General features: G+C 46.5%; 1 protein-coding gene across 2 annotated transcripts in view; it reads left to right on the forward strand.

The window, feature by feature from the left end:
- The window catches only part of LOC140103942 (uncharacterized), a 72,423-nt gene that overhangs the window by 36,838 nt on the left and 21,169 nt on the right, over positions 1-14,416 (forward strand). Inside the window, exons 11-12 of one of the 2 annotated variants that reach the window (XM_072127258.1) lie at positions 6,135-6,185; positions 6,487-6,555. In XM_072127258.1, the coding sequence (XP_071983359.1) occupies positions 6,135-6,185; positions 6,487-6,555 (120 nt within the window). The remainder of the gene's footprint in view (positions 1-6,134; positions 6,186-6,486; positions 6,556-14,416) is intronic. The other variant, XM_072127259.1, reaches the window with a different exon arrangement.

Consider the following 14,416-nt stretch of genomic DNA (forward strand, 5'->3'; position numbering starts at 1 on the left):
TTGTTTTTGTCTTCGACAGTTTTAGTTGTTTTTCTATTTGCCAGCAACGCTATTAAGCTGCACTAGCTGTTTGGCCTCAGACAGAATATTCAACAACTGGTAACTGTATGTGACCAAAGGTGGGAGGAGGATAGATGACTAGGATGGGCGAAGCAATGCACTAGAAGGTTTTATTTGTATAGCTTATGAAATCTCAATGCCTGTACTCGGATCTTGTCCTTCTTTAATTGTAGCGTTTGCAACGCAAATCTGAAGGCTAACTGTTTTGCATGTATTGTTATACTTTTGAACAAAAACCAATAAAAATTATTGAAACTAAGAGTGACTACTGGGGCATCCATATTGCTTCTATGATTGAAACTTCAGGTCTCCAGCATGGTGACAGATGGGCCGAGTTCCACTATGTAACTATGTATGTGGTGATAAGGGGATGATGTGCTGCATATCCTCTCTTGCTCCAGCATCTGGGGTATAGAGAGTTGAAAATTGCGCATGGAGACATTGGTGGACGCTGTGGAGGATTGTGGAGGCGAAATGGACAGGAAACAGCAGGGGCAGCATGCATGGATGCCTCTGAGGCTGCGCCTAATCTTGGGATGGAGCTGGCGGTTCGCTGCCAGGCGAGCTTTCGCCTGTCCGAGACCCTGTCTCTCGGCTCCTCCCCACCCAAAATGGGCCTGGGGGCCAGAAGCGTTTACTTTGAAAAAATTATAATTTTCAGAGCAGGCCGGGTCGTTTGAATATTTCACCTAGGAATAATGGAATAGCATAGTGGTTCTATTTTTAATTGTTTTTTCGGAAATGGTTCCATGATTAAGAGCGACAGTATGGGGCATCTATATTGCGCTGCTATGATTGCAACTTCAGGTCTCCAGCATGGCGGCGACAGATGGGCCGAGTTCCACAATGTATCTGGTGAAACACCTGAAAATTCTGCCTGACACAGCTCGTTTGATAAGGGGACCATGTATGGAGGCAGTGAACTAGTAGTAGATTAAAGGTGCTGCAGTTAAAACTATGTTATTTAGATCTTGGGATGGAGCTGGCGCTCCGCTGCCAGGCGAGCTTTCGCCAATCCAAGCCCCTGTCTCTTGGCTCCTGCCCAAACAGCACCTCTAAGAACCTTTTGTATAAGATCAAGTGTAGTAGTGTTCTTATCAGTTTGGGTTATGGCGGGTGAGGGGAATGTAAACAGATGAGCAAGAAGCGCTGAAATAATATTGGTAAATGATAAAAGTTTGCCAGTATATTTTGTGGATTACACAGCAGGGTGGCGACAAAGTTAACAAGTTTGATGTGGAAGCCATGAAAACAACCCAAAATTCTGCCTGACACAGCTCGTTTGATAAGGGGACCATGTATGGAGGCAGCTATATGGACGACTTTTGGAGGCAGCTATGGCAATGACGTGTGGAGGTAGCAATGGAGACAACGTGTGGAGGGAGCTAAAAAGACGACGTGCGGAGGCTGCTATGGAGACAATTTAATTTGGATAGTGCCTGTATGTGGCAGTCCAAAAAAGTTTTCAAACCAGAGGAGCAGGTAGGTGGTCCTCCAGAAAAATTAAATAGATTGAGTGCCTGTATGTGGCAGTCCAAAATTTTTCAAACCAGAGGAGCAGGTAGGTGGTCCTCCAGAAAAATTAAATAAATTGAGTGCCTGTATGTGGCAGTCCAAAAAAGTTTTCAAACCAGAGGAGCAGGTAGGTGGTCCTCCAGAAAAATGAAATAAATTGAGTGCCTGTATGTGGCAGTCCAAAAAAGTTTTCAAACCAGAGGAGCAGGTAGGTGGTCCTCCAGAAAAATTAAATAGATTGAGTGCATGTATGTGGCACTCCCAAAAATTGTTTAAAACAGAGGACCGGGTAGGTGGCCCTCCAGAAAAATTAAATACATAGAGTACTATAGCTATAGCCAGTTGGCCCTGGTAAAAAATAGCCAGTTTCCTCTGCTTTACTGTACAAAGAGGAGGAGAAGGAGGACAATGAGGAGGAGGAGTGCATACATTATTCAGGTTGAGCTTCTTTCACCTGGTGGAGAATGGAAATTCTGAGAAATCCAGGCTTTATTCATCTTGATATGCGTCAGCCTGTCAGCGCTGTCAGTCGACAGGCGTGTACGCTTATCAGTGATGATGCCACCAGCTGCACTGAAAACCCGCTCGGACAACACGCTAGCGGCAGGGCAGGCAAGAACCTCCAAGGCGTACAGCGCCAGTTTGTGCCACATGTCCAGCTTTGAAACCCAGTAGTTGTAGGGACCTGTGTGATCATTTAGGATAATGGTATGGTCAGCTACGTACTCCCTCACCATCTTTCTGTAAAGATCAGCCCTACTCTGCCGAGACTGGGGACAGGTGACAGTGTCTTGCTGGGGTGACATAAAACTGGCAAAGGCCTTGTAAAGCGTACCCCTGCCAGTGCTGGACAAGCTGCCTGCTCGCCTACTCTCTCCCGCTACTTGTCCCGCAGAAGTACGCACTCTGCCGCTAGCACTGTCAGAAGGGAAATACTGTTTCAGCTTGTGCACCAGGGCCTGCTGGTATTCATGCATTCTCACACTCCTTTCCTCTCCAGGGATGAGAGTGGAAAGATTTTGCTTGTACCGTGGGTCCAGGAGAGTGAATACCCAGTAATCGGTGCTGGAATAAATTCTTTGAACGCGAGGGTCACGGGATAGGCAGCCTAGCATGAAATCTGCCATATGAGCAAGAGTACCAACGCGCAAGAATTCACTCCCCTCACTGGCCTGACTGTCCATTTCCTCCTCCTCCAACTCCTCTTCTTCTGCCCATACACGCTGAACAGTGAAGGACTGAACAATGGTCCCCTCTTCTGTCTCGCCAACATTCTCCTCCTCTTTCTCCTCATCCTCCTCCACCTCCTCCGATATGCACTGAGAAACAGACCTAAGGGTGCTTTGGCTATCAACAAGGGAATCTTCTTCCCCCGTCTCTTGTGACGAGCGCAAAGCTTCCGACTTCATGCTGGCCAGAGAGTTTTTCAACAGGCCAAGCAGCGGGATGGTGAGGCCGATGAGGGCGGCATCGCCACTGACCATCTGTGTTGACTCCTCAAAGTTACTCAGCACCTGACAGATATCAGACATCCACGTCCACTCCTCATTGTAGACTTGAGGAAGCTGACTGACCTGACTACCAGTTCTGGTGGAAGTTGACATCTGGCAGTCTACAATCGCTCTGAGCTGCTGGTAAACTCCGGATAACATGGTTAATGTTGAATTCCACCTCGTGGGCACGTCACACAACAGTCGGTGAGCGGGCAGTTGGAGGCGGCGCTGCGCTGCCCTGAGAGTGGCAGCATCTGTGCTGGACTTCCTGAAATGCGCACAGATGCGGCGCACCTTCGTGAGTAAATCAGACAGATTGCGGTATGTCTTGAGGAACCGCTGAACTATGAGATTTAACACATGGGCCAGGCATGGCACATGTGTCAGTCTGCCAAGTTGCAGAGCCGCCACCAGGTTACGGCCGTTGTCACACACAACCATGCCTGGCTTCAGGTTCAGCGGTGCCAGCCACAGATCAGTCTGCGCCGTGATGCCCTGTAATAGCTCTTGGGCGGTGTGCCTTTTATCGCCTAGGCTCAGCAGTTTGAGCACCGCCTGCTGTCGCTTAGTGACGGCACTGCCGCTGTGCCTAGAGCTACCGACTGATGGCGCCATGCCCACGGATGGTAATTCGGAAGAGGAGGTGGAGGAGGGGTGGGAGGAGGAGGAGGCATAGTAGGCCTTTGAGACCTGGACCGAGGTAGGCCCCGCAATCCTCGGCGTCGGCAGTATATGACCAGCCCCAGGGTCAGAGTCGGTCCCAGCCTCCACCAAGTTAACCCAATGTGCCGTCAGCGACACATAGTGGCCCTGCCCGGCAGCACTCGTCCACGTATCCGTGGTCAGGTGGACCTTTTCAGAAACGGCGTTGGTCAGGGCACGGATGATGTTGTCTGACATGTGCTTGTGCAGGGTTGGGACGGCACATCGGGAAAAGTAGTGGCGGCTGGGGACCGAATACCGAGGGACGGCCGCCGCCATGAGGTTTCGAAAGGCCTCGGTCTCTACCAGCCTATAGGGCAGCATCTCCAGGCTAAGCAACTTGGAGATGTGGACGTTGAGGGCTTGGGCGTGTGGGTGGGTTGCGCTATACTTCCTTTTACACTCCAGCATCTGGGGTATGGAGAGCTGAATGCTGGTGGATGCTGTGGAGGATCGTGGAGGCGAAGATGGGGTTTTCACACGGGAGGTGTTTGGGCTGGGGTCCTGGGCAGGGGGCTGACTAGCAGATGACACAGGGGAAGGAGCAGTGGTGTGCCCGGCCGGAGGTGAACGGGCTTGGTTCCATTGAGTGGGGTGTTTAGCATTCATATGCCTGCGCATACTGGTGGTAGTTAAGCTAGTAGTTGTGGAACCCCTGCTGATCCTGGTTTGGCACAGGTTGCACATCACAGTCCGTCGGTCATCCGGTGTTTCTTTAAAGAACCTCTAGACTTCTGGAAATCTAGCCCTCGCCACGGGAGCTTGACTACGGGCAACATTTGGCGCTGATGCACCAGACTGTGCCTAATTCTAATCAAACCCCTAATAAATTTTCCCACTTCGGTGTTTGAGGTGGATATGCGTGTCACTAAGAGCTAAACACAACGGTCGCAAGTCTCCCAGCAAATTCCTCACAATATGGTACTAGCTGCACTACTAATGCCAGCAAGTCCAGCCACAAGCAAACAAAAAAAAGGAAAATATAACGCTATTGTAGGCCTAAGTAAGCCGGTGGGGTTCTCCTATGGCTATTTTCTAGCCTACACTGAAAGCACACTGCTTTGCAAGATGACTTTGAGCTATAAAAAGAAATAAAGGTAAAAAAAAACAAATCAGCAGACTCTGCCTAATTCTAATCAAACCCCTAATAAATTGTCCCACTTCGGTGTTTGAGGTGGATATGCGTGTCACTAAGAGCTAAACACAACGGTCGCAAGTCTCCCAGCAAATTCCTCACAATATGGTACTAGCTGCACTACTAATGCCAGCAAGCCCAGCCACAAGCAAACAAAAAAAAGGAAAATATAACGCTACTGTAGGCCTAAGTAAGCCGTTGGGGTTCTCCTATGGCTATTTTCTAGCCTACACTGAAAGCACACTGCTTTGCAAGATGACTTTGAGCTATAAAAAGAAATAAAGGTAAAAAAAAATAAATCAGCAGACTCTGCCTAATTCTAATCAAACCCCTAATAAATTGTCCCACTTCAGTGTTTAAGGTGGATATGTGTGTCACTAAGAGCTAAACACAACGGTAGCAAGTCTCCCTGCAAATTCCTCACAATGTGGTACTAGCTGCACTACTAATGCCAGCAAGCCCAGCCACAGGCAAACCAAAAAAAAGTAAAATAAAACGTTATTGTAGCCCTAAGAAGGGCTGTTGGGTTCTTGTAGAATCACTCCTGCCTAACACTATTCTAATAGAACACCCTAACGCTTTCCCTGACCAGCAGCAGCTCATCCAGACAGAGAATGATACGAGCAGCGCGGGCAGGGACTAGTCTATTCCAGGGTCACCTGATCAGGCCAGCCAACCACTGCTATCGACGTGTAAGGGTACCACGTCATGCTGGGTGGAGTGCAGAGTCTCCTGGCTTGTGATTGGCTCTGTTTCTGGCCGCCAAAAATCACAACGGCGGGAGATGCCATTTTCTCGAGCGGACGAAGTATTCGTCCGAGCAACGAGCAGTTTCGAGTACGCTAATGCTCGAACGAGCATCAAGCTCGGACGAGTATGTTCGCTCATCTCTATGTGTAACCAATAAAGACCCATTTTGTATGTATCTTTCTAGTTTGTCCTCCTTCTTTCCTTCAGTTGGAGCGTACATGTTTTTCCTGTTTGAATCTTGGGGACTTTTAAAACTAGGTGCGCAATTACATAGGGGTACCACTGTGAGGGCCACACATTTGGCCTTTGTATACATTTGGTGAAGATCTCTATCTCCCCAAACATAACTCCTCCACCTGTATCCAACTTTTTCTTCTAGTTAATCACTGGCTGATTATTGCTCTCATATTATTAAGTTGCTTCCATCGCTAGTAATATAAGAAGGTAACATACATTTTATTTTCTATTTTTCTCATTAGAGAAACATTGGTTGCTTTGGGGACGATGCACTTGGCACTGGTGATACAGTGGTAAGAAATCTTGCTCTTATTAGTATATCTTAAAATCATTCCATCAGTCCAAATCATTCAGATAAGTCTTTGTGATACTGTGGGCTCGGTGTTCATACACTAAAACAAAGCAGAAGAACAGAATCCTCAAAGGGAGATGTAAAGGTCACCCAAAACTGTAACAGTGGATATTTTCATATACAACATCTACACAAAGTATTAGTTTCCTCAGTACAATAAAGAAAGGTTTCTACAGTCTGATAAAGATAATACAGTAAGATCACTTGTATAACTAACACATTTACATGACAAATGTATTAAGGAAGAATTAGTCACAACGCTTGGACAAGGTCTAGAAGGTTTAGTGCAGAATGTCCTTGATTTACTTCAGGTAAGTTTCTTTTTACATTTTGTGTAATTATTGTATTGTTATAGTCTAATAAGATGTAATTATAACACCCATCTGTCAAATACTGGTGAGAATCACAAATCTACAACATTTATAGTTATAGTTAGAGATGAGCGAGCACTAAAATGCTCGGGTACTCGTTATTCGAGACAAACTTTTCCCGATGCTCGAGTGCTCGTCTCGAATATCGAACCCCATTGAAGTCAATGGGAGACTCGAGCATTTTTCAAGGGGACCAAGGCTCTGCACAGGGAAGCTTGGCCAAACACCTGGGAACCTCAGAAAAGGATGGAAACACCACGGAAATGGACAGGAAACAGCAGGGGCAGCATGCATGGATGCCTCTGAGGCTGCATAATCGCACCATTATGCCAAAATTATGGGCAACAGCATGGCCATGACAGAGTGACAGAATGAAGCTAGATAGCATCTAAAACATCCAATAATTGACCCTGACACTATAGGGGACGGCATGCAGAGGCAGCAGCGGCAGGCTAGAGAGTGTCATGGCGACATACCCTAAATGGACTCAGGCTTCAAACCAATGGGTGGCAGAGAGGAACCAAAGGAGGTGAGCAAGAAGCGCTCAAATAATATCGGTACATGATAAAAGTTTGCCAGTATATTTTGTGGATTACACAGCAGGGTGGCGACAAAGTTAACATGGAAGCCATGAAAACAACCCAAAATTCTGCCTGACACAGCTCGTTTGATAAGGGGACCATGTATGGAGGCAGTGAACTAGTAGTAGATTAAAGGTGCTGCAGTTAAAACTATGTTAGTTGGATCTTGGCATGGAGCTGGCGCTCCGCTGCCAGGCGAGCTTTCGCCAATCCAAGCCCCTGTCTCTAGGCTACTCCCCAAACAGCACTTCTAAGAACCTTTTGTATAAGATCAAGTGTAGTAGCGGTCTTATAAGTTTAGGATATGGCGGGTGAGGGGAATGTAAACAGATGCGCAAGAAGCGCTGAAATAATATCGGTAAATGATAAAAGTTTGCCAGTATTTTTTGTGGATTACACAGCAGGGTGGCGACAAAGTTAACAAGTTTGTTGTGGAAGCCATGAAAACAACCCAAAATTCTGCCTGACACAGCTCGTTTGATAAGGGGACCATGTATGCTTACAGTTCATGCCAGTAGCTGCACTGGCTGCCAGTCTCCTTTCGAATAGTTTAAAATAATAACCCTCATCCATAAAGCTCTGTATAATGCTGCACCCCCCTACCTCTCCTCTCTTATCTCAGTCTATCGCCCAACCCGTGCTCTTAGATCCGCCAGTGATCTTAGATTAACCTCTACCCTAGTGCGGACCTCCCACTCGCGTCTCCAAGACTTCTCTAGAGCTGCACCAATTCTATGGAATGCTCTGCCCTGGACTATCAGACTAATACCTAACCTCCAAAGTTTCAAACGTGCTCTTAAAACCCATTTCTTTAGGCAAGCCTATAACACTCATTAACTGCATGAAGTTTTAACTCTTCTACTAACCCGTCCTGTGTCGTCCTCCCATCTGTTATCCAGCAACCAACAGGCACCAGACTTCTCTACAGTCCCATTCACCCTGGACCTGGTATATAAGATGACGGCTGAGTGGTTCAAGCGACAGCAATTCCATTTATTATATTTTGTTCTATTCCCTAAGAAGAATGGCTTGACCATTAAATATTCTTTTACCTCGTGTTACCCCATCATCTTCATAAACCGTAAGCTCTGGCGAGCAGGGACCTCACTCCTGTTGTTCCATACAAATGTTGTGCTCTGTTACATTACATTTGTATTTGTTTCCTATGATTTGTAAAGCGCTACGGAATATGATGGCGCTATATAAATAAAGATTATTATTATTATTATTATGGAGGCAGTGAACTAGTAGTAGATTAAAGGTGCTGCAGTTAAAACTATGTTAGTTGGATCTTGGGATGGAGCTGGCGCTCCGCAGCCAGGCGAGCTTTCGCCAATCCAAGCCCCTGTCTCTAGGCTTCTCCCCAAACAGCACTTCTAAGAACCTTTTGTATAAGATCAAGTGTAGTAGCGTTCTTATAAGTTTGGGATATGGCGGGTGAGGGGAATGTAAACAGATGCGCAAGAAGCGCTGAAATAATATTGGTAAATGATAAAAGTTTATTAGTATATTTTGTGGATAACACAGCTGGGTGGCGACAAAGTTAACAACTTTGATGTGGAATCCATGAAAACAACCCAAATTTCTTCCTGACACACCTCGTTTGATAAAGGGACGATGTATGGAGGCAGCTATATGGACGACTTTTGGAGGTAGCAATGGAGACAACGTGTGGAGGCTGCTATGGAGACAATTTAATTTGGATAGTGCCTGTATGTGGCAGTCCCAAAAATTTTTCAAACCAGAGGAGCAGGTAGGTGGCCCTCCAGAAAAATAGAATAGATTGAGTGCCTGTATGTGGCAGTCCCAAAAAGTTTTCAAACCAGAGGAGCAGGTAGGTGGCCCTCCAGAAAAATGGAATCGATTGAGTGCCTGTATGTGGCAGTCCCAAAAAGTTTTCAAACCAGAGGAGCAGGTAGGTGGCCCTCCAGAAAAATAGAATAGATTGAGTGCCTGTATGTGGCAGTCCCAAAAAGTTTTCAAACCAGAGGAGCAGGTACGTGGCCCTCCAGAAAAATTGAATCGATTGAGTGCCTGTATGTGGCAGTCCCAAAAAGTTTTCAAACCAGAGGAGCAGGTAGGTGGCCCTCCAGAAAAATTGAATAGATTGAGTGCCTGAATGTGGCAGTCCCAAAAAGTTTTCAAACCAGAGGAGCAGGTAGGTGGCCCTCCAGAAAAATTGAATAGATTGAGTGCCTGTATGTGGCACTCCCAAAAATTGTTTAAAACAGAGGACCGGGTCGGTGGCCCTCCAGAAAAATTAAATGCATAAAGTACTATAGCTAGAGCCAGTGGGCCCTGTCAAAATATAGCCAGTTTCCTCTGCTTTACTGTACAAAGAGGAGGAGAAGGAGGAAAATGAGGAGGAGGAGGAGTGGATCAATTATTCAGGTTGAGCTTCCTTCACCTGGTGGAGATTGGAAATTATGAGAAATCCAGGCTTTATTCATCTTAATAAGCGTCAGCCTGTCAGCGCTGTCAGTCGACAGGCGTGTACGCTTATCGGTGATGATGCCACCAGCTGCACTGAAAACCCGCTCAGACAACACGCTAGCGGCAGGGCAGGCAAGAACCTCCAAGGCGTACAGCGCCAGTTCGTGCCACATGTCCAGCTTTGAAACCCAGTAGTTGTAGGGAGCTGTGTGATCATTTAGGACGATGGTATGGTCAGCTACGTACTCCCTCACCATCTTTCTGTAAAGATCAGCCCTACTCTGCCGAGACTGGGGACAGGTGACAGTGTCTTGCTGGGGTGACATAAAGCTGGCAAAAGCCTTGTAAAGCGTACCCTTGCCAGTGCTGGACAAGCTGCCTGCTCGCCTACTCTCCCTCGCTACTTGTCCCGCAGAACTACGCACTCTGCCGCTAGCGCTGTCAGAAGGGAAATACTGTTTCAGCTTGTGAACCAGGGCCTGCTGGTATTCATGCATTCTCACACTCCTTTCCTCTGCAGGGATGAGAGTGGAAAGATTTTGCTTGTACCGTGGGTCCAGGAGAGTGAACACCCAGTAATCGGTGCTGGAATAAATTCTTTGAACGCGAGGGTCACGGGATAGCCAGCCTAGCATGAAATCTGCCATATGCGCCAGAGTACCAACGCGTAAGAATTCACTCCCCTCACTGGCCTGACTGTCCATTTCCTCCTCCTCCAACTCCTCCAACTCCTCTTCTTCTGCCCATACACGCTGAACAGTGAAGGACTCAACAATGGTCCCCTCTTGTGTCTCGCCAACATTCTCCTCCTCTTCCTCCTCATCCTCCTCCACCTCCACCTCCTCCGATATGCGCTGAGAAACAGACCTAAGGGTGCTTTGGCTATCAACAAGGGAATCTTCTTCCCCCGTCTCTTGTGACGAGCGCAAAGCTTCCGACTTCATGCTGATCAGAGAGTTTTTCAACAGGCCAAGCAGCGGGATGGTGAGGCTGATGATGGCGGCATCGCCACTGACCATCTGTGTTGACTCCTCAAAGTTACTCAGCACCTGACAGATATCAGACATCCACGTCCACTCCTCATTGTAGACTTGAGGAAGCTGACTGACCTGACTACCAGTTCTGGTGGAAGTTGACATCTGGCAGTCTACAATGGCTCGGCGCTGCTGGTAAACTCTGGATAACATGGTCAGTGTTGAATTCCACCTCGTGGGCACGTCGCACAACAGTCGGTGAGCGGGCAGTTGGAGGCGGCGCTGCGCTGCCCTGAGAGTGGCAGCATCTGTGCTGGACTTCCTGAAATGCGCACAGATGCGGCGCACCTTCGTGAGCAAATCTGACAGATTGGGGTATGTCTTGAGGAAACGCTGAACTATCAGATTTAACACATGGGCCAGGCATGGCACATGTGTCAGTCTGCCGAGTTGCAGAGCCGCCACCAGGTTACGGCCGTTGTCACACACAACCATGCCTGGCTTCAGGTTCAGCGGTGCCAGCCACAGATCAGTCTGCGCCGTGATGCCCTGTAATAGCTCTTGGGCGGTGTGCCTTTTATCGCCTAGGCTCAGCAGTTTGAGCACCGCCTGCTGTCGCTTAGCAACGGCACTGCTGCTGTGCCTAGAGCTACCGACTGATGGCGCCGTGCCCACGGATGGTAGTTCGGAGGAGGAGGTGGAGGAGGGGTGGGAGGAGGAGGAGGCATAGTAGGCCTGAAACACCTGGACCGAGGTAGGCCCCGCAATCCTCGGCGTCGGCAGTATATGACCAGCCCCAGGGTCAGACTCGGTCCCAGCCTCCACCAAGTTAACCCAATGTGCCGTCAGCGATATATAGTGGTCTCACCCCGGCCAGGACCACGGCCTCTGACCCCTGCAGTAGTTGGACGCCCACGTCCCCGCCCTCGTCCTCTACCCCTAGCCCTCGGGTTAAACATTTTTAAAATGAGAGTTATAGCTTTAATTTTTTTTTAACTTTTTTTTTTTTTTGTGTTTTTGAGTTTTTAAAACCAAACGATGCTATCCTATTGCTATGGCTATTTTCTAGCCAAGTATGAAAGCACACTACTATGCCAGATGAGATGACACTGAGTTATTAAACAAAATAAACGTAAAATAAAAAAGGACAAATGGCAGACTGTGCCTAATTGAAATCCAACCCCTACTAAATTTTCCCACTTCGGTCTTTGCAATGGATATGTGCGTCACTAAGCGCAAAACACAGCGGTCGCAAGTCTCACTACAAATTGCTCACAATTGGCTAGTAGATGCACTGCAGCAAGTACAGCCACCAGCAGATCAACCAGAAATCAAATATATAACGCTACTGTAGGCGTAAGCCGTTTGGATTCTCCTATGGCTATTTTCTAGCCAAGTATGAAAGCACACTACTATGCCAGATGAGATGACGCTGAGTTATTAAACAAAATAAACGTAAAATAAAAAAGGACAAATGGCAGACTGTGCCTAATTAAAATCCAACCCCTACTAAATTTTCCCACTTCGGTCTTTGCAATGGATATGTGCGTCACTAAGCGCAAAACACAGCGGTCGCAAGTATCACTACAAATTGCTCACAATTGGCTAGTAGATGCACTGCAGCAAGTACAGCCACCAGCAGATCAACCAGAAATCAAATATATAACGCTACTGTAGGCGTAAGCCGTTTGGATTCTCCTATGGCTATTTTCTAGCCAAGTATGAAAGCACACTACTATGCCAGATGAGATGACGCTGAGTTATTAAACAAAATAAACGTAAAATAAAAAAGGACAAATGGCAGACTGTGCCTAATTGAAATCCAACCCCTACTAAATTTTCCCACTTCGGTCTTTGCAATGGATATGTGCGTCACTAAGCGCAAAACACAGCGGTCGCAAGTCTCACTACAAATTGCTCACAATTGGCTAGTAGATGCACTGCAGCAAGTACAGCCACCAGCAGATCAACCAGAAATCAAATATATAACGCTACTGTAGGCGTAAGCCGTTTGGATTCTCCTATGGCTATTTTCTAGCCAAGTATGAAAGCACACTACTATGCCAGATGAGATGACGCTGAGTTATTAAACAAAATAAACGTAAAATAAAAAAGGACAAATGGCAGACTGTGCCTAATTGAAATCCAACCCCTACTAAATTTTCCCACTTCGGTCTTTGCAATGGATATGTGCGTCACTAAGCGCAAAACACAGCGGTCGCAAGTCTCACTACAAATTGCTCACAATTGGCTAGTAGATGCACTGCAGCAAGTACAGCCACCAGCAGATCAACCAGAAATCAAATATATAACGCTACTGTAGGCGTAAGCCGTTTGGATTCTCCTATGGCTATTTTCTAGCCAAGTATGAAAGCACACTACTATGCCAGATGAGATGACGCAGAGTTATTAAACAAAATAAACGTAAAATAAAAAAGGACAAATGGCAGACTGTGCCTAATTGAAATCCAACCCCTACTAAATTTTCCCACTTTGGTGTTTGAGGTGGATATGTGTGCCACTAAGAGCTAAACACAACGGTAGCAAGTCCCCCTGCTAATTCCTCACAAAATGGTACTAGATGCAAATAAAAAAAAAAAAAAAGTAGAACGTTATTGTAGCCCTAAGAAGGGCTGTTGGGTTCTTGGAGAATCACTCCTGCCTAACAGTAAGCTAATAGAACACCCTAACGCTTTCCCTGACCAGCAGCAGCTCTCTCCCTAGCGGCATCCAGACACAGAATGATCCGAGCAGCGCGGGCAGCGGCTAGTCTATCCCAGGGTCACCTGATCTGGCCAGCCAACCACTGCTATCGACGTGTAAGGGTACCACGTCATGCTGGGTGGAGTGCAGAGTCTCCTGGCTTGTGATTGGCTCTGTTTCTGGCCGCCAAAAAGCAAAACGGCGGGAGCTGCCATTTTCTCGAGCGGGCGAAGTATTCGTCCGAGCAACGAGCAGTTTCGAGTACGCTAATGCTCGAACGAGCATCAAGCTCGGACGAGCATGTTCGCTCATCTCTAGTTATAGTACATGTTATTATTCATTCATTTCTCTGTGGGGTAGATAGGAGGAAGGTTATACTTGCTGATATTTCTCATTCCCCAACTGATTTAAAAGGAAAATAGGAAGAGTCTACTTCTGATTAGTGCAGAAAATTTGGAAGAAGGAAAAGTTCTATAGGACAGCAAGGCAGCAAAACTTTGAGATAATGTACAGAATAGATAATACTGGTGTACAGGTCTAAGAATACAACTAGCACTGGGTTATAATATTTATAACAAGAGAATATACAGTAAACTTTCCTGCAAAAAGACTATAAGTATTAGTAAATAATATTGGGACAGAATAGATGGACCCTCTGGTATTTTTCCAATATCAATTTTTAATGGTTTTGTCAAGCCCCAAATTTACTTTTGGGATCCAGATTCCTATGTGGAGCTTGTTACTTGTCCACAGATTTACTACTGACTCCTAGAACAAGAGGCTGCAGCACAATAATAATGAAAGAGAGAACAATCAGAGGTTTCTATCATTTGTCCATCATTTAAACAGAGAATAAGTATTATTACAGTCTCGTTACATAGTTTTTTCTTTATTACTTTCATTGCAATGTACACAGCAAAACACTTTTATTTCATGGCAACATCATTGGGTGTAGCCGCACAATAATATACTTGCAGAAGGTCACATTTACATATTGAACATATTACCTTGTAGGTGAGGTGCCCAAGTCTTACTTAGGAAAAACTGGTTGCAAACACAAGAAAGGCCTGCTTATGGTACTGGACATTTATCCAACTAGAACTTTGAAGC

Source organism: Engystomops pustulosus, chromosome 10 (assembly GCF_040894005.1).
Source record: "Engystomops pustulosus chromosome 10, aEngPut4.maternal, whole genome shotgun sequence".
Classification (NCBI taxonomy): domain Eukaryota; kingdom Metazoa; phylum Chordata; class Amphibia; order Anura; family Leptodactylidae; genus Engystomops; species Engystomops pustulosus.